The 26,993-nt window shown below is 49.6% G+C and overlaps 1 protein-coding gene across 1 annotated transcript; it reads left to right on the forward strand.

Moving 5' to 3' along the window:
• The first annotated feature begins 9,043 nt into the window (after positions 1–9,043).
• Positions 9,044–26,739, forward strand: Adam33 (ADAM metallopeptidase domain 33). Its single transcript, XM_074074425.1, is given in 26 exon segments — positions 9,044–9,193; positions 10,151–10,237; positions 11,166–11,248; positions 14,808–14,884; positions 16,474–16,552; positions 16,756–16,832; positions 16,912–17,101; positions 17,335–17,400; positions 17,480–17,551; positions 17,697–17,863; positions 17,949–18,033; positions 18,112–18,254; positions 19,054–19,231; positions 19,347–19,436; positions 19,577–19,772; positions 19,878–19,983; positions 20,080–20,278; positions 20,373–20,450; positions 20,525–20,633; positions 20,707–20,854; positions 22,062–22,141; positions 22,312–22,325; positions 22,327–22,359; positions 22,361–22,385; positions 22,674–22,746; positions 26,612–26,739. Coding segments are annotated over 26 exon segments (2,574 nt in total). The 5' UTR covers positions 9,044–9,096; the 3' UTR covers positions 26,634–26,739.
• The last annotated feature ends 254 nt before the right edge of the window (positions 26,740–26,993 follow it).

The following is a 26,993-nucleotide window of genomic DNA, read 5'->3' on the forward strand; positions in this document are numbered from 1 at the left end:
CCCTGGCAAACCTGACCAAAATGAGGAGAGAAAAAAACCCAAATTAGTAAAATCAGGAATGCAAAAGGGGAGATAACAACAAACACCATGGAAGTCCAGGAAATCATCAGAGACTACTTCGAGAACCTATATTCCAATAAATTCAAAAATCTTTAAAAAATGGACAGATTTCTGGATACTTATGATCATCCAAAACTGAATCAAGAGGACATTAATCACCTGAATAGATCTATAACACAAAATGAAATTGAAGCAGCAATCAAGAGTCTCCCCAAAAAGAAAAGTCCAGGACCTGATGGATTCTCTGCTGAATTCTATCAGACCTTTAAAGAAGAACTGATACCAACCCTCCTTAAACTGTTCCATGAAATAGAAAGGGAATGAAAACTGCCTAACACATTTTATGAAGCCAGTATTACACTTATCCCAAAACCAGGCAAAGACACCTCCAAAAAGGAGAACTATAGGCCAATCTCCTTAATGAACATTGATGCAAAAATCCTCAACAAAATAATGGCAAACCGAATTCAACAGCACATCAAAAAGATTATTCACCACAACCAAGTAGGCTTCATCCCAGGGATGCAGGGGTGGTTCAACATATGAAAATCAATACACGTAATAAACCAAATTAACAGAAGCAAAGACAAAAACCACTTGATCATCTCAATAGATGCAGAAAAAGCCTTTGATAAGATCCAACATCATTTCATGATAAAATCTCTAAGAAAACTAGGAATAGAAGGAAAGTACCTCAACATTATAAAAGCTATATATGACAAACCTACAGCCAGCATTATACTTAACGGAGAAAAACTGAAATCATTCCCTCTAAAATCAGGAACCAGACAAGGATGCCCACCATCTCCACTCCTATTCAACATAGTACTGGAATTCCTAGCCAGAGCAATTAGGCAATTACTCTGCAGTAATTTGCAGATGATATGATCCTATACCTTAAAGACCCAAAAAACTCTACTCAAAAGCTCCTAGACACCATCAACAGCTATAGCAAGGTAGCAGGATATAAAATCAACATAGAAAAATCATTAGCATTTCCATACACTAATAATGAACAAACAGATAAAAAATATATGAAAACAATGCCATTTACAATAGCCTCAAAAAAAAAAATCAAATACCTAGGTGTAAACCCAACAAAGGATGTGAATGACCTCTACAAGGAAAACTATAAACTTCAAAGAAAGATTGAGGAAGACTATAGAAAGTAGAGAGATCTCCCATGCTCATGGATTGGTAGAATCAACATAGTAAAAATGTCGATACTCCCAAAAGTAATCTACATGTTTAATGCAATTCCCATCAAAATCCCAATGACATTCATCAAAGAGATTGAAAAATCTACCGTGAAATTTATATGGAAACACAAGAGGCCACGAATAGCCAAGGCAATACTCAGTCAAAAGAACAATGCAGGAGGTATCACAATACTCGACTTCAAACTATATTACAAAGCAATAACAATAAAAACTGCATGGTACTGGCAGAAAAACAGACATGAAGACCAGAGGAACAGAACAGAGGACCCAGATATGAAGCCACACAACTATAACCAACTTGTCTTTGACAAAGGCACTAAAAATATACGATGGAGAAATAGCAGCCTCTTCAACAAAAACTGCTGGGAAAACTGGTTAGCAGTCTGCAAAAAACTGAAACTAGATCCATGTATATCACCCTATACCAAGATTAACTCAAAATGGATCAAGGATCTTAATATCAGACCCCAAACTCTAAAGTTGATACAAGAAAGAGTAGGAACTACTCTGGAGTTAGTAGGTATAGGTAAGAACTTTCTCAACAAAACCCCAGCAGCACAGCAACTTAGAGATAGCATAGATAAATGGGACCTCATAAAGCTAAAAAGCTTCTGTTCATCAAAAGAAATGGTCTCTAAACTGAAGAGAACACCCACAGAGTGGGAGAAAATATTTGCCAACTATACATCAGACAAAGGACTGATAACCAGAATATATAGGGAACTTAAAAAATCTAAATTCTCCCAAAACTAATGAACCAATACAGAAACGGGCAAGTGAACTAAACAGAACTTTCTCAAAAGAAGAAATTCAAATGGCCAAAAAACACATGAAAAAATGCTCACCATCTCTAGCAATAAAGGAAATGCAAATTAAAACCATGATAAGATTCCACCTCACCTCTGTTAGAATAGCCATCATCAGCAACACCACCAACAACAGGTGTTGGCGAGGATGTGGGGAAAAAGGAACCCTCTTGCACTGTTGGTGGGAATGTAAACTAGTACAACCACTCTGGAAAAAAATTTGGAGGCTACTTAAAAAGCTAGACATCGATCTACCATTTGATCCAGCAATACCACTCTTGGGGATCTACCCAAAAGACTGTGACACAGGTTACTCCAGAGGCACCTGCACACCCATGTTTATTGCGGCACTTTTCACAATAGCCAAGTTATGGAAACAGCCAAGATGCCCCACCACTGACGAATGGATTAAGAAAATGTGGTATCTATACACAATGGAATTTTATGCAGCCATGAAGAAGAATGAAATGTTATCATTCGCTGGTAAATGGATGGAATTGGAGAACATCATTCTGAGTGAGGTTAGCCTGGCCCAAAAGACCAAAAATTGTATGTTCTCCCTCATATGTGGACATTAGATCAAGGGCAAACACAACAAGGGGACTGGACTTTGAGCACATGATAAAAGTGAGAGCACACAAGGGAGAGGTGAGGATAGGTAAGACACCTAAAAAATTAGCTAGCATTTGTTGCCCTTAACACAGAGAAACTAAAGCAGATACCTTAAAAGCAACTGAGGCCAATAGGAAAAGGGGACCAGGAACTAGAGAAAAAGTTAGATCAAAAAGAATTAACCTAGAAGGTAACACCCACGCACAGGAAATCAATGTGAGTCAATGCCCTGTATAGCTGTCCTTATCTCAACCAGCAAAAACCCTTGTTCCTTCCTATTATTGCTTATACTCTCTCTACAACAAAATTAGAGATAAGGGCAAAATAGTTTCTGCTGGGTATTGAGGGGGTGGCAGGGAGAGGGAGGGGGCGGAGTGGGTGGTAAGGGAGGGAGTGGGGGCAGGGGGGTGAAATGACCCAAGCTTTGTATGCACATATGAATAATAAAAGAAAAAAATTAAAAAAATATACAATGGAGAAAAGACAGCCTCCTCAACAAAAACTTCTGGGAAAACTGGTTGGCAGTCTGCAAAAAACTGAAACTAGATCCATGTTTATCACCCTATACCAATATTAACCCAAAATGGATCCAGGATGTTAATATCAGACCCCAAACTCTAAAGTTGATACAGGAAAGAGTAGGACATACTTTGGAACTAATAGGTATAGGCAAGGACTTTCTCAATGGAACCCCAGCAGCTCAGCGTCTAAGAGATAGCATAAATAAATGGGACTTCATAAAACTAAAAAGCTTCTGCTCAACAAAAGAAATGGTCTCTAAACTGAAGAGAACACCCACAGAGTGGGAGAAAATATTTGCCAGCTACACATCAGACAAAGGACTGATAACCAGAATATATAGGGAACTTAAAAAATCTAAATTCTCCCAAAATTAATGAACCAATAAAGAAATGGGCAAGTGAACTAAACAGAACTTTCTCAAAAGAAGAAATTCAAATGGCTAAAAAAACACATGAAAAAATGCTCACCATCCCTAGCAATAAAGGAAATGCAAATTAAAACCACACTAAATTCCATCTCCCCCCTGTTAGAATAGCCATCACTAGCAACACCACTAACAACAGGTGTTGGCGAGGATGTGGGGAAAAAGGAACCCTCTTACACTGTTGGTGGGAATGTAAACTAGTACAACCACTCTGGAAAAAAACTTGGAGGCTCCTTAAAAATCTAAACATTGATCTACCATATGATCTAGCAATACCACTCTTGGGGATATACCCAAAAGACTGTGACACAGGTTACTCCAGAGGCACCTGCACACCCATGTTTATTGCGGCACTATTCACAATAGCCAAGTTATGGAAACAACCAAGATGCCCCACCACTGACGAATGGATTAAGAAAATGTGGTATCTATACACAATGGAATTTTATGCAGCCATGAAGAAGAATGGAATGTTATCATTCGCTGGTAAATGGATGGAACTGGAGAACATCATTCTGAGTGAGGTTAGCCTGTCCCAAAAGACCAAAAATTGTATGTTCTCCCTCACATGCAGACATTAGGTCAAGGGCAAACACAACAAGGGGATTGGACTTTGATCACATGATAAAGCGAGAACACACAAGGGAGGTATGAGGATAGGTAAGACACCCAAAAAACTAGATACCGTTTGTTGCCCTCAATGCAGAGCAACTAATGCAGATACTTTAAAGCAACTGAGGCCAACAGGAGAAGGGGACCAGGAACTAGAGAAAAGGTTAGATCAAAAAGAATTAACCTAGAAGGTAACACACACGCACAGGAAATTAATGTGAGTCAACTCCCTGTATAGCTATCCTTATCTCAACCAGCAAAAACCCTTGTTCCTTCCTATTATTGCTTATACTCTCTCTTCAACAAAATTAGAGATTAGGGAAAAATAATTTCTGCCAGGTAGCGAGGGGGTGGGGGGGAGAGGAAGGGGGTGGTGGGGAGAGGAGGGGGTAGGGGGGAGAAATGACCCAAACATTGTATGCACATATGAATAAAAACACACACACACACACACACAAAGAAAGAGAGCATCAGCAGCATCCCAGAGTACCCATGAGCATTTGCCTTCCATCTTCACTTTTATTTATTTGTTTTGCAGTACTGGGGCTTGAACTCAGGGCCTTCACCTGAGTCACTCCACCAGTCCTATTTTTGTGAAGAGTTTTTCAAGATAGGGTCTTGTGAACTATTTGCTTGGACTGACTTCAAACCACGATCCTCCTGATCTCTGCCTCCTTAGTCGCTAGGATTACAGTCGTGAGCCACTGGCTCCCAGCTCATCTTGACTTCTAACACCACAGATTTGATTTTCTTGTTTTTGAACTTCACATAAATGTGCATGACAACTTTGGGAAATGGTTTGATAGCATTTATTAAGGCTGAAATAGTCCTCCTGTGATATTATTCCCGTGAGTATTTTCTCAGGAAAAAATGAGGGCTTATGTCATTGTACTAGAATAGTCACAGCAATGCTGTTTATCATAGCCAGAAACTGGAGGCAGTGCACAACAGGGAAGAAGTGGCTAAATAAATTATGTTTATGTTCACACAACAGAGTATTTTCCAACAGTGAGAATGAGCTACAACCGCAGACAGGAGCTGGGAGTTGCACTCAAGTGTCCTGGCCGGTGAAAGGAGCCAAATGCAAGAGCTCAGACTTCATGATTCCATTTTCATGGAACTCAAGGATAGGCAAAGCTAATCAATGGGATAAAAGTCAAAATGGTGGCGACCAATGGCAGAAAGTGATTGGGAGGGAATGCGCTGTCTTAGTCTGGGTGCAGGTTACATGAGTGTGTTCACTTTGTGAACTGCTTGCTTCCCTGACATATGTTATATTTCATTAAGAAAGTTTTTTTTTAATCTTCCATGTTAGCTGGGTATGGTGGTACACATCTGTAGTCCCAGCTACTCTGAAGCCTGAGGCAAGAAGATCCTCTGAGCCCAGGAGTTCAAAACCAGTCTGAGCTATACAACAAGACCTCATCTCTTTGAGAAAAAAAATTAAAAACCAACCAACAAAAAACCCTCCCAGCTTTTATGTTGGATTCCCAAAACAGTGTACTCAACTTCTGGCTGATTATTCAGTTTTCTAAGTACCCCTGTCACCTTGCCAAGAGGTAACATTCTCCCCTTTGGATGTACTGGGCTGCCAAGGATGGAGCCTTGACTGTGACTTTGGGGCCCTCCATTCACACATCCATTTTTCTGCAGCACCCAAGCACTGGCTTGGCATATGTTCACAGGCTGGAGTTGCAGCACCAACCTTGGACATCCCGTTCTGGGCTACTCCTCAGGCTGAGTCGTGTTTACACGACCAACCAAGTGCTCATTCCAGGCACTTGGTTGGCCTCCTGTCCACGATACATCCAGATGTTCCTCTGAGAGCTACACCAATAAGCACACAAACTGCTCGGTGGTGTTCTAGGATTCATGTCCCTCGTCTTTGATCCAAGGCTGCATCTCCTCTTCTGCGACCTCAAAATGAGAATGAACAGTTGCTCAGAGATTTTGGCAGGAAAGTCCCCTGATGTGCTTGGATATAGCTCCTTTGAGTTTAATAGGCATTGGCTTTGCAAGAATGACTCTCATCCCACATGCTCTTAGTACAGTGCCAGGCCCTGGGCCGGGTAGTGAAATAGACACATATTCCCAGGCATCAGTTTGCTTGGCATCTGGAGAGAGAGACAAGGAAGTGGGTGACTTGGAATGCCATAGGAAACATGCTGCAGCAAACCTGGCTCTGGGCCAGGGAGGGTTCCAGAAGGAGGAAACATCAAAGGCGGCTCTGCAGTGTGAGGAGGAGGTCACCAGTGCACTGCAGGTGCCACATGCTCCTTGTGCTCCTTGAGGCCCCTGCTTTCTTCCCTCCCTGTTGGCCACATGGAAGCCACCCCTCTCTATCTTCAGTCTTGGTTTGGGCTCAGTGTAGGAGCCTCACAGAGGGCCCACTGTGGGATTCTGCTCCTTGTCCCCAACTTATTCTGGACTCGAGCCACCTCAAAGTCATTACCCAGGTCCAGTCAGGCTGTACATTTGACCTCATCCTGCCACTGTGATCTCTGGCACTTTCTTTATTTTTTATTTTACTTAATTTTTTCCAGGATTTGACACTAGCTAACTTATATGTTTATTTATTGGCAGTACTGGAGTTTGAACTCAGGGTCACATACTTGCTAGGCAGACAATCTACTGCTTGGGCCACAACCCCAGCCCTTTTTGCTTTAGTTAGTTTCCGCTACTAGGATTTGTGTTTTCGTCATTCCCATTTCTTGGGAGCCACATTCTCGGTCAGAAGCTCCAGTTGTGCTCCTGATTCAAGATGGAAGCCTGGGACTCTTTGCTTACTCTCTTCTTTCTCAAATCCCCACAACATGAGAGAAGAAACAACGGAATGGGCGCTGGGCATGATGGATGCCTCACTCTCTGCCTGCCCACACCTTGCAAGAGGACCAATGGATTCAGTTTTGGAAGCATGACCTTTGCTGCTATCAGCAGCAGTGATAGTAGGGTCACTGAGTGGTGACCCTACTCAGTCATCCACACAATGAGCGGCGATGCCTCTCTAGCTTGTCTACACGACCAAAGCCATTACTGTCTGTTCCAAGAGGAGGCTTCAGGTGCAAGTGACTTACTAAGGATGTGCTTCCCAAGAGACCAGTAAAGGAGGAGGGAAGCAAGCCAGGTGACGGGAGGAAGCTGACATAGCTATATGAATGCTCACAATAACCTTTTTTGTTATATCTTCAAATAAGGACCCACCTACACGTCCAACAACAGTAGAACCCATGAAAACATGTGGTCACAGTCACAGTCATACAAGTGAGTGTCAGCGGTGAATATGAATGAGCTAAAGACACATGCAGCAGGCTGGATAAATGTTGCTAACTGGGAAAAGTGCTCCGGAGTCACACTCCAGAGAAGGATCAATCACCCTTACATATAGAGATCCTTCAAGCCAGGCACCTGCAGCTCACCTCTATAAGCCTACCTACTTGAGAGGCTGAGATCAGGAGGATCAATTGGAAGTCACTCTAGGCAAATAGTTCCCAAGATGCTATCTCCAAAACAACTCGAGCAAAATGGACTGGAGATGTGGCTCAAGCAGTAGAGCAACTGCTTTGCAAGCACAAAGCCCTAATTCCAACCCTAGTCCCATCACACACACAAAAAAAAAGAATAGTAGTAATAACCATTAAAAAAAAAACAGTACTAAGAACCCTGTAGATGTACTGATATCCAAAGTATATTAAGTGTAAAAAAAAATCAAGGTGCAGAAAAATATAATATAAAAATAATGTAAAAACCCATACAAGAAAGTAATAATAGCAGCTTCCTGTGGGGGAATGAAGGCTGGAAGAACAGAGACTGAAGAGGTGGGGAGAATTTTCCCTAAGCATTTTATCATACTGTTTCTTGTTTTTGAGACAGTCTCACTATGTAGCCCAGTCATCCTTAGCCTCCCCAGGGTGTCTTCCCTGTCTCCAACCTCCCCTCTTCCTCTTTTAGAGGGGGTTCTCCTAAGTTGCCCAAGGTGGCAAGTGAGTGCCCTGCCTCACCTTGGGGATTGGCTGGGAGTATAGCTTTGCATAGATTTTGATGTTTTATGCACATAAATGTAGTTTTCACTGTTGCTAAAACTTTCACTAACCTAATGACTATATTACAAATTCTCAGAAACAAACAGAATTGCTTAAAAATTAAATCCCTCATATCTTAAGTTTATACCAGTACTCAAGCAAACAAACAAACCTTTAAGACAGGAAATGAATGTTCCTGAGACCCCCCCCATCTCACCCCTGGGAGTCGTGACTTTGAACAATTCCGCATCGCTGCCCTGCACCCAGCCGCGTGCCCTTGGGGTCCGGGGTTGGCGGCCACTTGTGCAGCTGGAGGCAGCTGCACCTGATGGCCACCTGGTGCGGGCACCCAGAGCCTGCAGATGAACGCTGGGCTGGATTCCCGCCCCGGCGCCCCGGCAGGACCGCTAGTAAGGCCGGACAGAGGTCCACACCATGCTCTCTGGGCAGACCTGAGCAGCGACTGGTGGCCCGGGTTCACCACCCCTCGCCACCTCACTATGCTCCTTAAAGAACCTCTCCGCAGTTCCCGCTCCATCCGCACCCTCTGCGCCCACGAGTAGGGCCTTCCGAGGGACAGGACTTCTGCCTTGGCCTCGCGCGGCCCGGCTCTACCGCTCGATGGGAGAGTGACGACCTCGCGGTGCGGCCCCGCCGCGCGCCTGAGGTCGGGTCCCGTGGGGAATGCTGCGGGCGGGAGGGGCCCGCAGGGTAGGAGGAGGCCGAGCTGCTCCCCGCCCGGCTCGGCCTCCATCCAGCCCGGGCGGAGCCGGCAGACTGCGGCTCGCAGCCGGAGTTTAGAGGCTCAGGCGCTCCCAGCTATGGGCCGGGGGTCCTCGAGACCTCGGGGATCGCTGGAGCTGCTGCTGCTGCTGCTGCTGCCCCTATGGCGGGTGCCCGGCGCCCAGGTGCTTCTAGGTGAGGACATGGGCGGGTGCAACCCTAGGAGCAGGTAGGTGGTGGGGATGATAGACTCCGTTCCAACCTATGTGCCGGTGAAGGATCCAAAACCCTAGGGCCATCTGACTTGGAGGACAGTGCGTGGTGAGGGATGGGGTGGCATCGGCGGATTTGCCACACTTTGTCCATGGGGCAAAGCAGAGGGGAAAGAGCATTCTCCCCTTAGCGGCCGTCCAGCCTCTGGCCCCCTCCTCTAGGGCGATGGCTTCTGTACTTTCAGACGTTAGGGTCTGGGTCTTCCTCCTTCCCCCAGGAAGCCCCCAGGCCCACTGAATCTCTGGAGTCCTGCTGTGCCCTCAGGACTAGCTGTCCCATTGTCCCATCCTTCCCCGCCAGGGGCAGCATGTATATTGTTTATAGCTTGCCATGTTTGGTTAGACAGACTAGGACTTCTCCAAACAGAAGGTGTCTGTCTGGCAGTGCATGGGGGAGCACTGTGGCTCTCTCCTCCCAGCCTGATGTTTCCAAATTCAAACTTCCCTGCGGTGGGGCTCTTAGCCACAGCCCCTCCAAATGAGTGGGAGGATTCTCCAAACCCCATTCAGCAAGTGCCTGGCAAGAGGGCAGAAAGGGCAACCAGAGAGGAGGCATGAAGGGTTGGGCAGCCTGGGTGCTTCCAGGTCCACAGCACTACGCTGTTCTGGAGACCCCTGAAGTCAGCTCCTGCTCTGTTGCAGCCTGGAAGACTACAGCTGTCTTGCCTTTGGGGATGATCCCTAGCCCTTTATCCTCAAATCTCTAGCCCTGAGCCAGGAGACAGTGGGAAATGGGACCCCCCCCCCAAAAGGAACTCCATGCTTCTTAACTGAGACTGGCTCCCTCAGTTGCCACTCCCATGCACCAGGCACCTAGCTGAGAGACACCCCACTACCACCACTCCTTTCCCCACACACTCTCATTTCCCTCCTCACCCAGGCCCTTCAGCTTCCATTCCAAAGCTGAACCAAAGGCTCCCCTTCCCACATCTGGCTGATGACAACTGGCTCCTCAATCTAGGAGGGCGTGAGTCTTAGGGGAGTGGGCTCCTGGAGTTGCTGCTAATCCCAGGTCTTTCATGCCTGAGGTCTGGGAGAGGAGGAGGAGGAGTTGGGAAGATCCAAGAGGAGCCATCATCCTGGGTGGGGCTAGGGTTTGGGTTGGGTGGTGGGCTGAGGGCTGTGTTCTGGGAGCTGGGCCTGCCCCAGGGCCTGATTACCGGAGGGTGAGAGCGTTAGCTTCAGGCTCTGGGCTCTGGGGCTCTGGGGCCTGGCTCCTGAGGCCAGCTGGGGGAGGGAGGCAGGAGCATTCCTGGGGAGCATTCCAGGCGCCCTCTGAGTAATGCTTGGCTCTGGGCTGCCTCCTAGAGCCCCTTAGACACGCCCGCCCGCCCTGAGCACCACCACACCGAGGCTTTGTCCCCTGACTTCCCCTCACCTTGAAGACAAGAGGAGGGGTTTCTGCATGCCAATGACACAAACCCCCAAGAGGAGCTCTTAGCAAGGTGGACCTAGAAAGACAACATCTGGCTGTTGTTTCTCTCAGATGGTGGGGGAAACACAGGCAGCCTCTCATCACAGATCTCTCATCCTAAAGGCATTTTCTGCCCAGTCTAAAAATACCCAAGCCTGCCTCCTTCCCTTGCTCTGGGGGCTTGGGCCTCTTCCTTATGACCTCTGACTCCAAACCCCCACCTCAGCCCAAGGTCAGGCAGCTCCCAAATCTCCAGCTGAGTTGTCTCTTCCCAGGCTTCTCTGTCTTTCTTCTGCCACCTCCCTGGTGGCTCCAAAAGTTCCAGGGATGCCCCACTGATGCCTGTCCTGCAGGCTGAGTTCAGGAGTGCTAAGATGGAGCTAGCGCCTTAGGGCCTCCCCTTCCAACTGGCCCAACAACACATCCCTGCTCCTCCCTGTTCCTCAGGTGCCCCTCACTGAGTGCTTTGTCCTCATCCCAGGAAAAGCCCATGGAGAGCCAGTCACGCCCCACTGGGTCTTGGATGACCGACCCTGGCATGCCACCATCACCCTGGAAGAGCCGGTCAGTGCTGCCTTACCCCATCCTTGTCCTCAGCAGGGGCTCCAGGTCTCCTAGGCCCTTTGCCCTCCCCACAGTTGCAGCAAGGCAATTTTTCTGGGATCCCCAGAACCAAGTCACTACTCCCTTAGGCCCCTCCCCACCAGGCAGGCGGGGCGGGAGACATCTAGATGGCCTGAGCCTGCACACATGGAAGTCATTTTCAGCTTCCCTGCCTCCCCCGCATTACCCGGGATACCACCACCCCCACCAACCAGAGATGGGTCCAGTTTGGGGCCTGAAGCTTTTCAGGAGCCTCCCTGGCTCCTATGGAATCCACTTGCTGCCATATGGCAGTAGCCACTTTCCTGGTGCCCCCAGATGCAAGCCCACCCCATTTTGCATCTCTGGGACAGTGCCTGGCCTCCTCCCAACTCTGCCCATCACACTATTCCAGAATAACGTGTCCCAGCTGTTTATGTCACCACATCTGTGCTGCAAACCAAGAGGCCAGTAGCCTTGGTATGCCCATTTTACAGAAGGACAAATTGAAGCCCAGAGAGGTTGTAAAATTGTTCATGGTCATACAGCTCTTTGGACTTGGAAGCTAAGGTCTGAAAGACTTCAGACCATTGTCCACCATTCAAACTGAAGAGCATTCATTTCTGAATTTCCAAGCAGGAGTGGGCAACCCCACTGTCCAAGTTCAGGAAAAAGAAAGTCAGAGAGTGCACCCACAAAGGCTGGGGGCCCCCAGAGGCCCAGAGTTCCAACCAGGGCCTTCACTGGGCCCCTACATCTCCAGGGCTCCCCTCGACTGGTCAGGCACAGTGCAGCTCTTCACTTTGAGATCTTTCTTGACCTCTCAGATACAGGAAAGGGCTGGGCATATGCTGGGGGTCACCCTGACTGTCTGACCTGGGCTGTGACTAAGGAGAATCCTAGAGGGGTCTTGCTTTGGCCAGGAAGTCCACGAGGACAGGACAGGAGACTGAGCTTCGGCAGGGGTCCTCTCCAGCAGGCAGGGCACACTCACATTGTAGGACAGAGATAAGGTACATTGTGAGCAGCAGGGCAAGAAGTGAAGGCAGTAGGGCTATAGAGGAGCAGGGACTTCAAGCATGGCCTTCTATCTGGGCCTGCCTTTTTCTAGTACAAACCTTTCTCCAATAAAACAAGTGGCATTCCAGCCACATGAGCTCATGCTTGGGACCTTGTGGGGCCCATGACTGGGGAAGTGAGGACTGTCTGCTCCCCACCTGCAGAGGAAGGCCCCCCAAGACTCTGAGTCCCTTGGCCAGGGTCCTAACAGTACATTTTGGGATAAAAGGGGAGAGCCAACAGGGTGGGAGAAAACAGTCCAAAGATACAGCAGCTCCCCCCAGGAATCTTTTGGGCTGGCTCCAACTCTGGGCCCCCAGCCAGGCTGAGTGGACAGGGGGGAAGATGACAGGGGGTATTCCTATGGGCTAGAAGAGGCAAAGAGAGGGGGGGAGGAGAGGAGGACTGCCTGGCCAAACCTAGCCCTCCTGACATCTCGCCAAGAAAGTCAGTGCTCTCTCTGGCCTGGGATGGGGTCCATGTTTATTTTGTGAGCTCAGGTGTGGGGTGGGCCTTCTGGAGGCCACAGAAAATTTCAGAGGACAGGAGTGGTTTACCAGAATTGGAGGTGGAGGAATAAAGTTTGAATTCTACAGGGAATGAGAATTCAGGTAGAGGACACCAAGCTCAGTGGTAGATCACTTGCCTAGCATGTCCAAGGTTTTGAGTTTGATCTCCAGCACTTCAAAAAAAAAGCACAGAAACAAGCCCCAGATAGCACAGAGGCCATGGCCATAGCTACACAACGGCCCCCACAAAGTCCTCAGGAACTCAATGTCTTCTGCTGCTTTTTATGTCTCTTCTGGGCATGAAAGAGGGCAGACCAAGGGAAGAGCCCAGTAACTGTGGGAAAACAGGGCACTTTTCTGGGACCCTTGTCTGGAGGGAGGATGAGGTGTGCCCCTGGCAGGTTCTTTATGCACCTCCAAGTAGCTGTTGTCACAACAAACATATTTGAGAATATCTTTGCATGTTCTCACTCCACACCCACCCATGCCTTCCATGACCCCCAGTGGTCTGTGGGCCCCATGAACTTTCCCACCAGCCAGCTCAACATCCACTGCTCTGCGGCAGGCAGGCAGCTGGAGGCCCCCACCACAGCCTGCACTCCTTCTTTTTTTTTTTTTTTTTTTTTTCATTTTTCTTTTATTATTCATATGTGCATACAAGGCTTGGTTCATTTCTCCCCCCTGACCCCACCCCCTCCCTTACCACCCACTCCACCCCCTCCCGCTCCCCCCCTCAATACCCAGCAGAAACTATTTTGCCCTTATCTCTAATTTTGTTGTAGAGAGAGTATAAGCAATAATAGGAAGGAACAAGGGGTTTTGCTGGTTGAGATAAGGATAGCTATACAGGGCATTGACTCACATTGATTTCCTGTGCGTGGGTGTTACCTTCTAGGTTAATTCTTTTTAATCTAACCTTTTCTCTAGTTCCTGGTCTCCTTTTCCTATTGGCCTCAGTTGCTTTAAGGTATCTGCTTTAGTTTCTCTGCATTAAGGGCAACAAATACTAGCTAGTTTTTTAGGTGTCTTACCTATCCTCACCCCTCCCTTGTGTGCTCTCGCTTTTATCATGTGCTCATAGTCCAATCCCCTTGTTGTGTTTGCCCTTGATCTAATGTCCACATATGAGGGAGAACATACGATTTTTGGTCTTTTGAGCCAGGCTAACCTCACTCAGAATGATGTTCTCCAATTCCATCCATTTACCAGCGAATGATAACATTTCGTTCTTCTTCATGGCTGCATAAAATTCCATTGTGTATAGATACCACATTTTCTTAATCCATTCGTCAGTGGTGGGGCATCTTGGCTGTTTCCATAACTTGGCTATTGTGAATAGTGCCGCAATAAACATGCCTGCACTCCTTCTTGCCAGATCTTTTTTTTTTTTTTGGAATTCTTTTTTTTCTTTTATTATTCATATGTGCATACAAGGCTTGGTTCATTTCTCCCCCCTGCCCCCACCCCCTCCCTCGCCACCCACTCCGCCCCCTCCCGCTCCCCCCCCTCAATACCCAGCAGAAACTATTTTGCCCTTATCTCTAATTTTGTTGAAGAGAGAGTATAAGCAATAATAGGAAGGAACAAGGGGTTTTGCTGGTTGAGATAAGGATAGCTATACAGGGCATTGACTCACATTGATTTCCTGTGCGTGGGTGTTACCTTCTAGGTTAATTCTTTTTGATCTCACCTTTTCTCTAGTACCTGTTCCCCTTTTCCTATTGGCCTCAGTTGCTTTAAGGTATCTGCTTTAGTTTCTCTGCATTAAGGGCAACAAATGCTAGCTAATTTTTTAGGTGTCTTACCTATCCTCACCCCTCCCTTGTGTGCTCTCGCTTTTATCATGTGATCAAAGTCCAATCCCCTTGTTGTGTTTGCCCTTGATCTAATGTCCACACATGAGGGAGAACATACGATTTTTGGTCTTTTGGGCCAGGCTAACCTCACTCAGAATGATGTTTCCTTCTTGCCAGATCTTGAAGCCAGATGTGGGGCTGGTGGTGTTGGAGGCTGAAGGCTGGGAGCTCCTGCTTGAGCTGGAAAAGAACCAGTGAGTACCAGGCTGGGGCGAGGCTGGATCTCAGAACAGACCGTGGGGGTGGGGGAGGATCAGTGCTGGGGGCAGGACTGACATCCCTATTGGAGACTGGATGAGGAGAGGGTCTCAGAAGGGGTGCAGGTGACAGGGAAAGTCACATCAGCCCATGGGCTGGCTCTCTTGAGGCTGAAGCAAATTGTTGAGGGTGAGTGAACCCCCCTCCCCCGCTGTGGGTACATTTCTCCTCCCAACCTCAGGAGCTGCTTGGCTCTGAAGAACCACCTAGTGGACGTTCCCAGGATATGCGCAGTCAAAAGAGAATCCTAGATAGGCTTCCACAGATAGGATGGTACTCCAGACAAGGACAAAGGCCCAGTGGCTACAAGGGTCAAAGCATATCCAGGGGTGGCAGTTGGTCTGGCCTGCCTGGAATGTCTGAATCTTCAGTGAAGAAAACATGGGGAGTCCCACTAGGGCTAGATCACAGAAGGCATTTTAGGGCTAAGTGTCCCCACAGCCAAAGACTTTGAAGTGGTGAAGGACCAGGCAGAGCAGGGATCAGGAGGGTTCCCTGGACTTAGTTGGGCGGGTGTCCAAGATGGTGTTCAGGGTCTTGGAGCTAATCTGACTATATGATCAATAGGCATCACTTGTTGAGTGCGTGTTTTGCTACAGGCACTGTGCTAAGCATTCTGGGTGTTTTATTCTCCCCCTGTGGAGTGAGAAGGATTGGAAACAAACTCTATTCACCATGCCTAACCCCAGTTCCTTGTGGGGTTTAATATCCCTACGTCCTAAATGGTGTGTGCACATGTGTGTGCACATGCAGTTGGGGAGGAAGGACAAGAAGGTGAAAAAGTAGTTATTAAGTCTCTGGGGGAAGGTAGTCTGGAGGTAAAGAGAGCAAGGTGAAGTTGGAATCAAGGATTTTCTTTAAAGAAGAGTTATTGGCTTATGTTTGCTATGTCCTGAGAGGAAGGATCCAGAAGATGGAATCATTACTGGGGTAGGGTCTGGAGAAAGTGAAGAAGAGGATGCTTGCTCTGATGGAGAGGGGGAATGGGTGTGGGCAGGAAGTAGGGAGTTAGCATCACTGAGAGACAGATGGGAGACCTGAGGGATCTAGCGGTTTGAGGAGAAAATGTGAAGGGTCTGGCATGGGAGGAGGTAGGCAGGTTGACCAGATGTCCAGTAGTTGGCAGCAGGCAGAGCCACTCAAGGAGCTCACTACATTTCACTCTAAGTCTCACCTCCTCAGCAACATCTGCCGACTTCTCCCCTTTTCACCTGTAGATCCAGCTGCCTGCAGTAAACCCCACAAGACCACAAAAGCTCCCCTGTTCCTGCTCTTTCCTGGCGTTCCTTGTACTCCCACCTCCCTCATCTAAGCCACCACAAAGGCTCTTTCCTAACCTTCACCTTTCTCTTTCTAACTCAAGGTTTTTCTGAGCTGAACAATGCACAATCTCTCCTGTCCCTTCCTTAAGATACACATCGGTTGCCTACTCGTAGAGTGGCTCAATTAGCATTCACAGAGGAAGGCTGGAAGACTACCAGGAGGAGGCAGAGCTAAATTTGGTGATTCCTAAAACCCCTCCCAGCAGGCTGCTAGCTCCAGGATACACAGAAACGCACTACAGCCCAGATGGACAGCCTGTGGTGCTAGTCCCCAACCACACAGTGAGATACTTCTGTGGGCTCTGAGGAGAGGGTGAGGGGTGCTGGGGATACACCCCCTGAGGCAGGACCCCCTGTTCCTATCCCATTCCCCAACTCCAATTCCTAAGGAGAAGTTGGAGCCAGCCCCCCTCCCCCCATTCCCTCCCTGCTACCCCTCCTGCTTCAGTCCTGCTGAGACTTAGGTTGGGGTCCTTCCTCTCCAGGATCATTGCCACTATCATGGGCGTGTGAGGAGCTTCCCTGACTCCTGGGTAGTCCTCAGCACCTGCTCAGGGATGAGGTGAGGAGTTCTGGGGGAGGAGGCTGGGCCTAAGGCAAGAGCGCCCCCCCCACCCCCTCTGCACTCCTTTGTCCTCTAGTGGCCTGATCACACTCAGCAGCAATGCCAGCTATTATTTGCATCCCTGGGCACCTGGGGACTCCAAGGACTTCTCAACACACAAGATCTTCCGGATGGAGCAACTGTTCACTTGGAGACAGGCCTTTGGCTACAGGGACCCCAGGGACAAAGGGGGCGTGGCCATCCTTCCTCCTGCCTCCCAGAGCAGGGTTAGGGGGCACAGACAAGGGCGGGAGTAGGAATGCAGTATCCATAGTGTCCCAAATCAGAAGAGACAGGAATGCAGGTCCCACACCAGAGCCACCCGCCCTGATATTTTAACCCACGGGCCAAAGAAATAAGTTCTTGCAACAATTAAAAAACGTTCTTTGGGGGAACTGGAGTTGGTGGCAGAACTCCAGCCCAGCAGCCTGCTCTCAGGGTCACTATTTGCCTCTCACAGGAAAGGCGAGAGGCCCGCAGGAGCCCTAGGTACCTGGAGCTGTACTTGGTGGCTGACCACACCCTGGTGAGAGTAGACGCAGGGCTGGAGGGGACAGGGATGGAGCCGCTCCGCTCCTGACGCCCTGAGGTTTCTGCTTTCCTAGTTCTTGCTCCAGCACCAGAACTTGAACCACACCAAACAGCGTCTCCTGGAAGTCACCAATTACGTGGACCAGGTGGAGGACGAACGGGAGAGGGCGGGGCGCGGCGGGCTCCGGGGGAGGAGAGGGTCGCTGCCACCGAGAAGCGCAGGCACCTGCTTCATGCTTCATCGTGGGGCTCCAGGTCCCTGGCCTCAGCCCCGCCCTACCCCGTCCTCAGATTCTCAGGACACTGGACATTCAGGTGGTGTTGACCGGGCTGGAAGTGTGGACCGAGCAGGACTTCAGCCGCGTCACACCGGACGCCAACGCCACGCTCTGGGCCTTTCTGCAGTGGCGTCGGGGACTGTGTGTGCAGAGGCCACACGACTCGGCACAGCTGCTCACGTGGGTACCTCTGATCCCACGTGGCTGGCGGGCAGGGCGACCACGACCTTGGATCCCGCGGGATCACGCTGTGCTCTGCCCCCAGGGGCCGCACCTTCCAGGGCGCCACGGTGGGCCTGGCGCCGGTCGAGGGCATGTGCAGCGCGGAGAGCTCCGGAGGCGTGAGCATGGTGAGCTCTGCGGAACACCCGGAGGACAGGGGCCTGGGCGGGGCTCGCAGTCCGCAGTGACGCCCTCCGCCCTCCCAGGACCACTCGGAGCTCCCCATCGGCGCGGCGGCCACCATGGCCCACGAGATAGGCCACAGCCTAGGCCTCAGTCACGACCCTGAGGGTTGCTGCGTGGAGGCGGTGGCGGAGCAGGGCGGCTGCGTCATGGAAGCGGCCACTGGGTATGTGCGTAGGACAGGGGTCGCTGGGCCTGGGAGCTGTCCTCGGCTGCGTTTCTTTGGTTATTTCTCAGTTTCCTTTTTCTGTAAAATGGAAATAACTACTTGCCTTTAGGGTTGCTTATGGGGCCTCAGTGGAAGAAATGCAGGTAAAATGAGTCTAAAGAGTATGAAGATGGAGCCAGGTGCAGTGGCTCACGTGTGTAATCCCAGCTACTCAGGAGGATTGTAGTTCCAGGCCAGCTGGGCAAAAACAGTTAGCGAGACCCCATCTCACCCATCTCAACCAATAAGCCCAGTGTGATGGCTGCACCCCTGAGGTCCCAGCTAAGAGGAAGACATAGGAAGATTCGCAGTAGAGAGGCCCGCCCAGAACTAAAAGCGTGAGACCCAGTTTGAAAAATAACTACAGCAAAACAAGGGCTTGGGGGAGTGGCCCAAACGGTAGAGCGCCTGCCTGGCAAGTGCAAGGCCCTGAGTTCAAACCCCCCCCCCCACACACACAGTATGAAGATGGTTATCTAATAAGGTAGCAAGATTATTTCAATCCTTGGGTACCATCTCTGCGGTGCTATTCCATCTTGGCGTCATACTCTCCGCCTCGGACTTGCTGTGTCCGTGTGATTTTTTACACAAGCCACTTTCCCTCTCTGGGCTCGCGTGGAGGATTCGAGCTCCGCACTCCCCCACCCCCATCGCTCGGGAGGTCCGCCCACCTTGGCTACTGTGTGGCTAACTCCAGGGCTGAGAGTCCGTTTAAGAGGTGGTCCCCGCACACCCGACGCCCTCCCCTCGCCCGTAGGCACCCGTTCCCGCGCGTGTTCAGCGCCTGCAGCCGCCGCCAGCTGCGCGCCTTCTTCCGCAAGGGGGGCGGCGCGTGCCTCTCAAACACCCCCCACCCGGGGCTCCCGGTGCAGCTGGCGCGCTGCGGGAACGGCTTCGTGGAGGCGGGCGAAGACTGCGACTGCGGCTCCGGCCAGGTCAGGTCCGCGTGCCCGGTCCCTGGGGACCACGGCTGGCCCCCCCACCTCGCGCACCTTCCCCGAGGTCCGGGCGCTGCGCCCACCTGTTCCATCCTTACCTTTCCCATCGCAGAAGTGCCAGGACCCCTGCTGCTTCGCCCATAACTGCTCGCTGCGTGCGGGGGCCCAGTGCGCCCACGGGGACTGCTGTGCGCGCTGCCAGGTGAGGGCTCCGAAGACTTGGGGGCTGGCGGGTGGGTTTTGACTGCTGGGTGCTGGCGCTGCTCTGTGCCTGGCGCTCCCGCAGGCCCGAGCTTTCACCTGCGTAGTCTCTGCCTTCCCCTAACCCGGTCACCTGCGCAGCTGAAGCCGGCGGGCACACTGTGCCGCCGGCCTGTGGACGACTGTGACCTTCCCGAGTTCTGCACGGGAGCCTCCCCTCATTGTCCCCGGGACATTTACTTACTGGACGGCTCGCCCTGCGCCAGCGGCCGCGGTTACTGCCGGGACGGCGCGTGCCCCACGCTGGAGCAGCAATGCCAGCAGCTCTGGGGGCCAGGTGAGATGGAGCGTGAGGCCTCCTGAAATCTGTCCAGTTTTCTATCGCAGGGAATTTCCGGCGGTCCCTTTCCCGGCTGCCCCAACCCGACCCATTCTTCCTTAGGCGCCCGCCCAGCGCCGGAGGCCTGTTTCCAGGTGAACTCCGCCGGGGACGCGCATGGGAACTGCGGCCAGTACAGTACCGGTGGCTTCCTGCCTTGTGCACAGAGGTGAAAGACGGAACCCAGGGACCAAAGCTTCACAGTGAGTCAGGTGAAGTGGGACACTTCGCACTGTTTGTTGACCGCCCTCCTGTTTCTCCCCAGGGATGCTCAGTGTGGAAAGCTACAATGCCAGGATGGGGAGCAGAGCCCACTCGTGCCCCACGTCGTACCCGTGACCTCCACCATTCGCTTAGAGGGTCGGGAGGTGACTTGCCGTGGAGCCCTTGCACTCCCAGCTGCGCAGCTGAACCTGCTTGACTTGGGCCTGGTAGAGCCGGGTACCCAGTGTGGACCTAGAATGGTGAGCTCTGCCCACCCGACCCCTTCTGGTCACTTTAGTTTTCCTGGTCACAGTGTCCCCCCAACTCATTGTCAGGTGGGCACACTGCCCATAGGTGTGCCAGGACAGGCGCTGCCAGAATGTTACCTCTCAGGAGCTGGAACACTGCCTAACTGCCTGCCACAACCATGGGGTGAGTAAAGGATGGGGGTGACCTTGGGTCCCTGATCCCATGTGACCCTTTTCCCTCCCTTTTCTCTCCTTCAGGTTTGCAACAGCAACCATAACTGCCACTGTGATCCAGGCTGGGCTCCACCCTTCTGTGACAAGCCAGGATTTGGGGGTAGTGTGGACAGTGGCCCTGTGCAGCCTCAAAGTGCGTGGACAAGGGACAGGTGAGTAGGCCTAGGGTAGTGCACCTGCTCAGTACTCAGCTCTGTTCTCCACAGAACGTGATGCCTTCCTGCTGGCCCTGCTCCTCAGCTTCCTGCTGCCTCTGCTCCCTGGGGTCGGCCTGGCCTGGTGCTGCTACAGGTTTCCAGGACTCCATCTCCAGCGATGTCCCTGGGGCTGCAGGAGGAATCTCACACACAGAGGGTAGGCTGAGTGACCACCCTGAGGGCACTGGTCCCGCTTCCTGAGCCCACCCCTACAGTTCCTGCTTCTCAGAGCTTGGACTGGCCCCTACAGCACTCAAAGCATGGCCCTTCACTCCCCTTCCCTGTCACAGCCACTATTGCCCACTTCTCTTGCTTTCCACCACTGGCTCGACTTTGCACCCAATCCACTCCACACTCCCCTGGGCCTCTGGAGGCTCTGCAGCCTCTGTGTCTCAGGAGTCTTCAGCTTTCTGACCTTCCTCTGCTCCAATCACTCTGTCAGCCCTTTCAAGTTCCCCAGGACTCAGCGCAGCACTTCTTTGTACTCCATATCACTAACCAGCTGTGGTGCTGGCTGCTCTTGTACCAGGAGACTGTTCCAAACCCAGTTCCCTGTGACCTGGGAGGAGGGTTACATAATACTAAGCAAGACCCACCCAGGACTGCCCTTCACTGGAACCCTGGGCAAGTTAGGCATACCATGGTGAAGTCTGACAGCTTGGACTTGGGAGTTCCTGGCCAGCTGAAGGAGAGGGCATGGTTGGGCCAGAGATGGGAGAAGAGGGCATCCTGGCAGGGGTAGGGCAGTGGCCAGGTGCCAGCTGAGAGGACCTTGGCACAGCTGAGGAGTGACTGGGGAGTCTGAGGACAGATAAACAAGGGGTGGGGAGCTTGGTGTGTCAACATGGGAGGGGCACTGCAGAGGGGTGGCAGCTACAACTGGTCTCCAGGGTGGGTCTAAGGGCAGTGGAGACTGGATCAGACATCAAAGGAAGTGGTGAGGCCCTGGGAGATGGGGTGCTGGTAGCCAAAGATGGCCTGGAGTCACCAAGGGCAGCATGGTGCCCAGTGGCCAAGGGCAGACACAGCTTCCACTGGGGGAGGTGGACACATTTTTGCACGCCAGCCCTTGATGGGACCTGAGTGATGCCAACATCTGGAGGATGCCAGGAGGCTGGGGTGGCAGCAAACCTTGGGAGAATCATGAAGGCTGGAGAGAGGTAGCCCTGGAGGACATGGGTCTCAAGGGAAGCCTGGACCCTAAAGGCTCCTCTAGGAGGGGACAGGAAGGAAGACCTGGAGCAGAAGTGTAGAAATTCAGTCAACACACAACTCAGGCTGGGTATCATGCTAGGGGAAACAGTTCCCTTGTGCCCTGCTCAGAGTCACTCTTCCAACCTCTTGGCCTCGTCTCCCACACTCAGGCCCAGCGGTGGCTACCCCCCAGGCAGTGTTCACCCCATGGAGTTGGGCCCCACAGCCACTGAAGAGCCCTGGCCCTTAGGTGAGTGACGGACCAGGGGACATAGGGAGGGAATTGAAGGATAGGCTTTTGCCCTCTGCCTCCTTTTAGATGCTCCACTCTATTTAACACCCAGCCACCTTGAGTCTCCTGTGTCCCATCCCAGCCCCAGGGGCTGACTCACAGCATTCATCCTCATCCATTGCTCCCAGGCCCTGAAAACACTGCCAGAGCACAACAGCCACCCTGAAAAACCTGTGTCCTGTAGCCCTGCCTGATCCCCAAGGTAGGTAGGGACCCTGATGCTGAGCACCCAGCCCTTCCCTCCCATTGCTCAGTCACCCACCTTTCTTAGCTCCTTGCCCCTGCTCAGGTTTTTAGGCTTGGGTTGATAAGGAGAAGACACAGGACTTCTTAGGGAAGCTGTTGTCATGGAGGCCAGGATACTGGGGCCCTTGGGGCAGAGGAGGGAGAGGGTCCTCACCAAGAGGGGACAGGCAGTCCCTGCCCATGACTTGCAGTCTAGGGCCCCAGGCCTCAGGGAATGATCCCCCCTCTGCCACTTCATTCTCAGCAGGTCAAGTCCAGAAGCCAAGATCCTGTCTCTGGGGAAAGGTGGCTCCTGAGATGAGGAGACTCAAAGACAGGTGACCACTGGTAGCCACACCAGGAACTAGGACCCCAAGGGCCAGGGAATCAGCTGACTTCCTATACCATCTGGCAACTTTGGGGTCTCTTCCCCCAGTTGAGCTCTGCCTCACTCACTCCATGACACCAGAGCTTCATCAGAAGTTGCCCAGTGTTGTTCCTACCCCTGAGGGCAGGGGCCATCTGTACCATCCAGTCCAAGAATCCATCAGCAAAGAAGCAAACGGGAGGCTAGGTCATGCTGGACACCCAGCGGTCTCTGTCGTGGCTTGCTGTCTCTCTACATGTACTTCCCCCAGATGCAGCTCTACAGAGGGCAGAGACTCCTGGGGCCCTGTGGTTCAGACCGAGTGCACACTTCCCTGGAGCCTTGCCCCTGCAAACAAACAAGGAAACAGACAGACAAAATCTCTGGGATCTTCTTTCCTGTCTCCTCCTGTCTGTCCTGTGCCCTGGACACTTCGTGCACTTTGCCCTTACCCCTATTCCTAGTTCTCCACCCAAGGTTGTAGGGGGTGTGGGTCTGTTGCAGCCCCCTTCACTGGACATTATTCAACTTCTCCCCCTTCCATGGGGGGACAAAAGGAGTCATTTTAGAAAATACAACAGAGTAGAAATCAGAAGAAAGACACTGCTCCAGGGCCTGTGTGTGTCTTTTCTGTTGTAAACTGAACCCCTTGAAGCATCCTGAGGACCATACAGGGTGACAGTTGGCAAGTGGAGCCTCTAAGGCAGCCCAGGCCTCAAGCTCAGGTCTGGGCCCAAGGGTGCTACCCTGTTTGAACGGCCCCTTTGCCTGCCTCTCTTGCCCCTGAAAAATCTCATTCTTCTGTGGCTTCATGTAAAGAGTTGCTGAATGAGATTTTGTATCAGGTAGCTGTTGCCATGTAACAAAACCACCACAAATCTGAGGGGCTTAAAAGCAGCAGCAAAATCTTATCTCAGAGGATGGGAAGAATAGGAAGTTTTGCAATCTACCACTTCTACTTACAGCCAGAAGAAGCTCCAGCCCCAACTCATTCATCTATGACATCCAAAAAATATCCCAACATAATTTTTTGTTTCAGGAGCTTGACAAACTGCTCCTAAAATGCATGTAGAATAGCAAAAATTCAAGAAAATCCAAAACAATTAAATAAAGAGAAGAAAAAAGGGAGGGAACATTTGCACCCCAGGTATCAAGAGTCTCTATAAACCTACAGTAAGGTGCACCGTGAGGGGTCTTTTGTTACTTCAGTACTTGCTTTCACTTCACCAGTATAGCTGTTTTCTATCACCCACTCTGGTCAGTCTCACCTTTCCTGTGGGATTTTAAGTTATGGGGGTGCTGAGTGAGGAAACAAACATCTTGAGGTTCCCTGAAAGAAATTATCACTCAGTTCCTGAAAGAAGGAACATGCTGTGCCATGCAGGGTCACTTGGGAAGCACCAGGGAGTTAGGAGGATGGAAAGTTATGACCAACCAACCTGGGCTACACAGACACACTGTCTTAAAAACAACAACAACAACAAAAACCCAGCTATGGTGGCACGTGCCTAGAGTACCAGCATTTCCGAGGCTGAGGCAGGTGGATCATGAATTTGCAAGTAGCCTGGCTACATAGCAAGCTCAAGGCTAGGCTCAGCTACATAGTGAGACCCTGTCTCAAAAAAAAAAAAAAAAAAAGAAAGAAAATCATAAAATCTGGGACATAGAACAAATAGCAGAAAGATCACAGAAATAAGTCCAAACATGCCAATGACACAGTAACTGTAAATGGATTTAACATGCCAGTTAAAAGACAGCACCAGATTTGAGGGAAAAAATGGTTATTTTCTCCTTAAAAGAAATGCATCTGAAAGATAAGTTCAAGACTGAAAAAAAAAAAAAACAGGGTAGAAAAACTATAAAAGAAAGCTGGAAGACTAGAGGTGTGGCTCAAGTGGCAGAGTGCCTACCTTGCAAACACAAAGGCCTGTGTTGAAACCCTGGTCCCACCCCCGCCTCAAAAAAAAAAAGTTCTGGAAAGAAGGCTGGTGTATCAATTTTAGCACCAAATAAAAACTTTAAGACACTGTGACAGGTAGAGAAGACCATGGTGTAAGAAGATATGGAAGCTTGGGCTATAATCCCAGCTACTTGGGAAACACAGGGAGGAGAATAGTTCAAGACTGGTCTGGGAAAAAAAGCTCAAGACTTTATCTGAAAAATAAAAGTAAAACAAAAAGGGCTCAAATGGTAGAGATGAGTTCAATTCTCAGTACTGGGGGGAAAAATAAATGAATAATTATAAGCATATAAAATACCCTTTTATATGCTTATTTTTACTAGATGAAATTGACAAATTCATCATTATAGAGGTGATTGTGACAAAGGTAGTTATTAATGGGTAAAGCAAAAAACAAATTAGGTGAAGTAGTTGAAAATTAGTAAAGATATGGAACACCTGGACATAACAACGAGCTAGTCCTAAAGGACCTAGAATTTTTTTTTTAATTTTGTCTATCTATCCTCTCTCTCTAATCTGACAGTACTGGGATTTGAACTCAGGGCCTTGTGGTTCCTAGGCAGGCACTCTACCACTGGAGCCAAGTTCCCATCCCAGGAGAATATACATTCTACACAGCACATATGTTAGGCCATTAAAGAAAGTCTCAATACATATCAAAGAATCGGTACAGGCTGATTTTTCTAACTAAAAAGCAATTAAGTAAAAAGTCACTAATAAAATGACCAATTAAAATTGGTGTTTATTAAAATATATTTGGAAAATTTAAAACACATTTTAAAATAACTTAGGGTTCAAAGAAGGAATTATACGGCATGGTTTAAAAAAAAATAGATACATGACCAAACTGCACATAGTGGTGCACTTTATAATCCCAGTTACTTGGGAAGCTGAGGCAGGAGGATCTTGAGTTCAAGGTCAGCCTAGTCAACACAGTGATACCCAGTCCAAAAAAAAAAAAAAGAAAAAAAGGAATGATCAAAACTTTGGGTATGTAGCACAGTGGTAGTTTGAAATAAATGTATAGCTATCTATGTATGTATGCATATATATGTATGTAAACATATATATTTGGGGGTCAGTACTGGGGCTTGAACTCAGGGCCTTGTGCTTGCAATCTCTCTGCCACCTGAGCCACACCCTAGCCCTTTTTGCTTTAGACTACTTTTTAGCTAGCTATCTTTCACTTTTCCCAGGCTAGCCTCAGGCCATGATCCTCCTACCTCCATGTCCTAAATAGGTGGGATTAAAGACATGCACCACCATGTGCGGCCATGTGTATTTTTTGTTCCAAGAAAACCTAAAACTTAACCAGATAAGGATCCAAGTTAGGAAGGTAGAGATAAAAACATAGCAAGCAGCAGAAAACAGCTAATAAGCATTACAGACATAAGAGGATAATAAAAAGAAAAAGATTTATTTGAAAAACTAATAAAGCAGACAAAACTTTGAGAAAAAAGAGAAGGATTAATAAATAAATATTAGAAATACAAATAAGTATACACAGATACAGCAGAGACTTAGTGTGTATTATTTGGCTGGGCATAATGGTGGGTACCTATAATCCCTGCTACAAAGGAAGCATAGGTAGGAGAATTATGGGGTGAGACCAGTCCCAGGCAAAAGGAGACCTTATCTGAAAAATAACTAAAAGCAAAAAAGAGTTGAAGGCATGGCTCAAGTGCAGAGCACCTACCTCACAAGTGTGAAGCCCTGAGTTCAAACCCCAATACCACACACACACACACACACACACACACACACACACACACACGTAAAATGTTACAGGAGAATTTCAGAGAAAACCTTAAGGACTTGTATCTGTGTTCTCTCTTTTGTAATTTTTCTACTCACTAGATTTTATTCCCAACAACAGGTTAACACTTCTGCGAGGTTAACATCTCTCTAAGGAAGAATTATTCATGAATTCTAAAAAAGGTCACCTACACCTGTTTCCTGTCAACTGAATTCTTCTATATTTACATTAAAAGCCAAGACAAATTATGTCCAATTTTTTGATTTTTGGTTTTGGTCACTTAAATCTCAATGTTGAGACTTTTAATCTCAGCATTCATTTGCAGCATAACTTTTTAGAAGGTCAAAATAATGCCGTGTCTCCTGGTGATCAGAGGAAAACATCAGATAAAAGAGAAGCATTCCGTAAAATGACTGGGATTCTTCCGAAGCATCTGGGTGAGGGAACACTTTGCAACCACCAGATGGGAGGCTACAAGGAGACGTGACAAGATAACTAAGTG

The sequence above is a fragment of the Castor canadensis genome, chromosome 5 (assembly GCF_047511655.1).
Source record: "Castor canadensis chromosome 5, mCasCan1.hap1v2, whole genome shotgun sequence".
Classification (NCBI taxonomy): domain Eukaryota; kingdom Metazoa; phylum Chordata; class Mammalia; order Rodentia; family Castoridae; genus Castor; species Castor canadensis.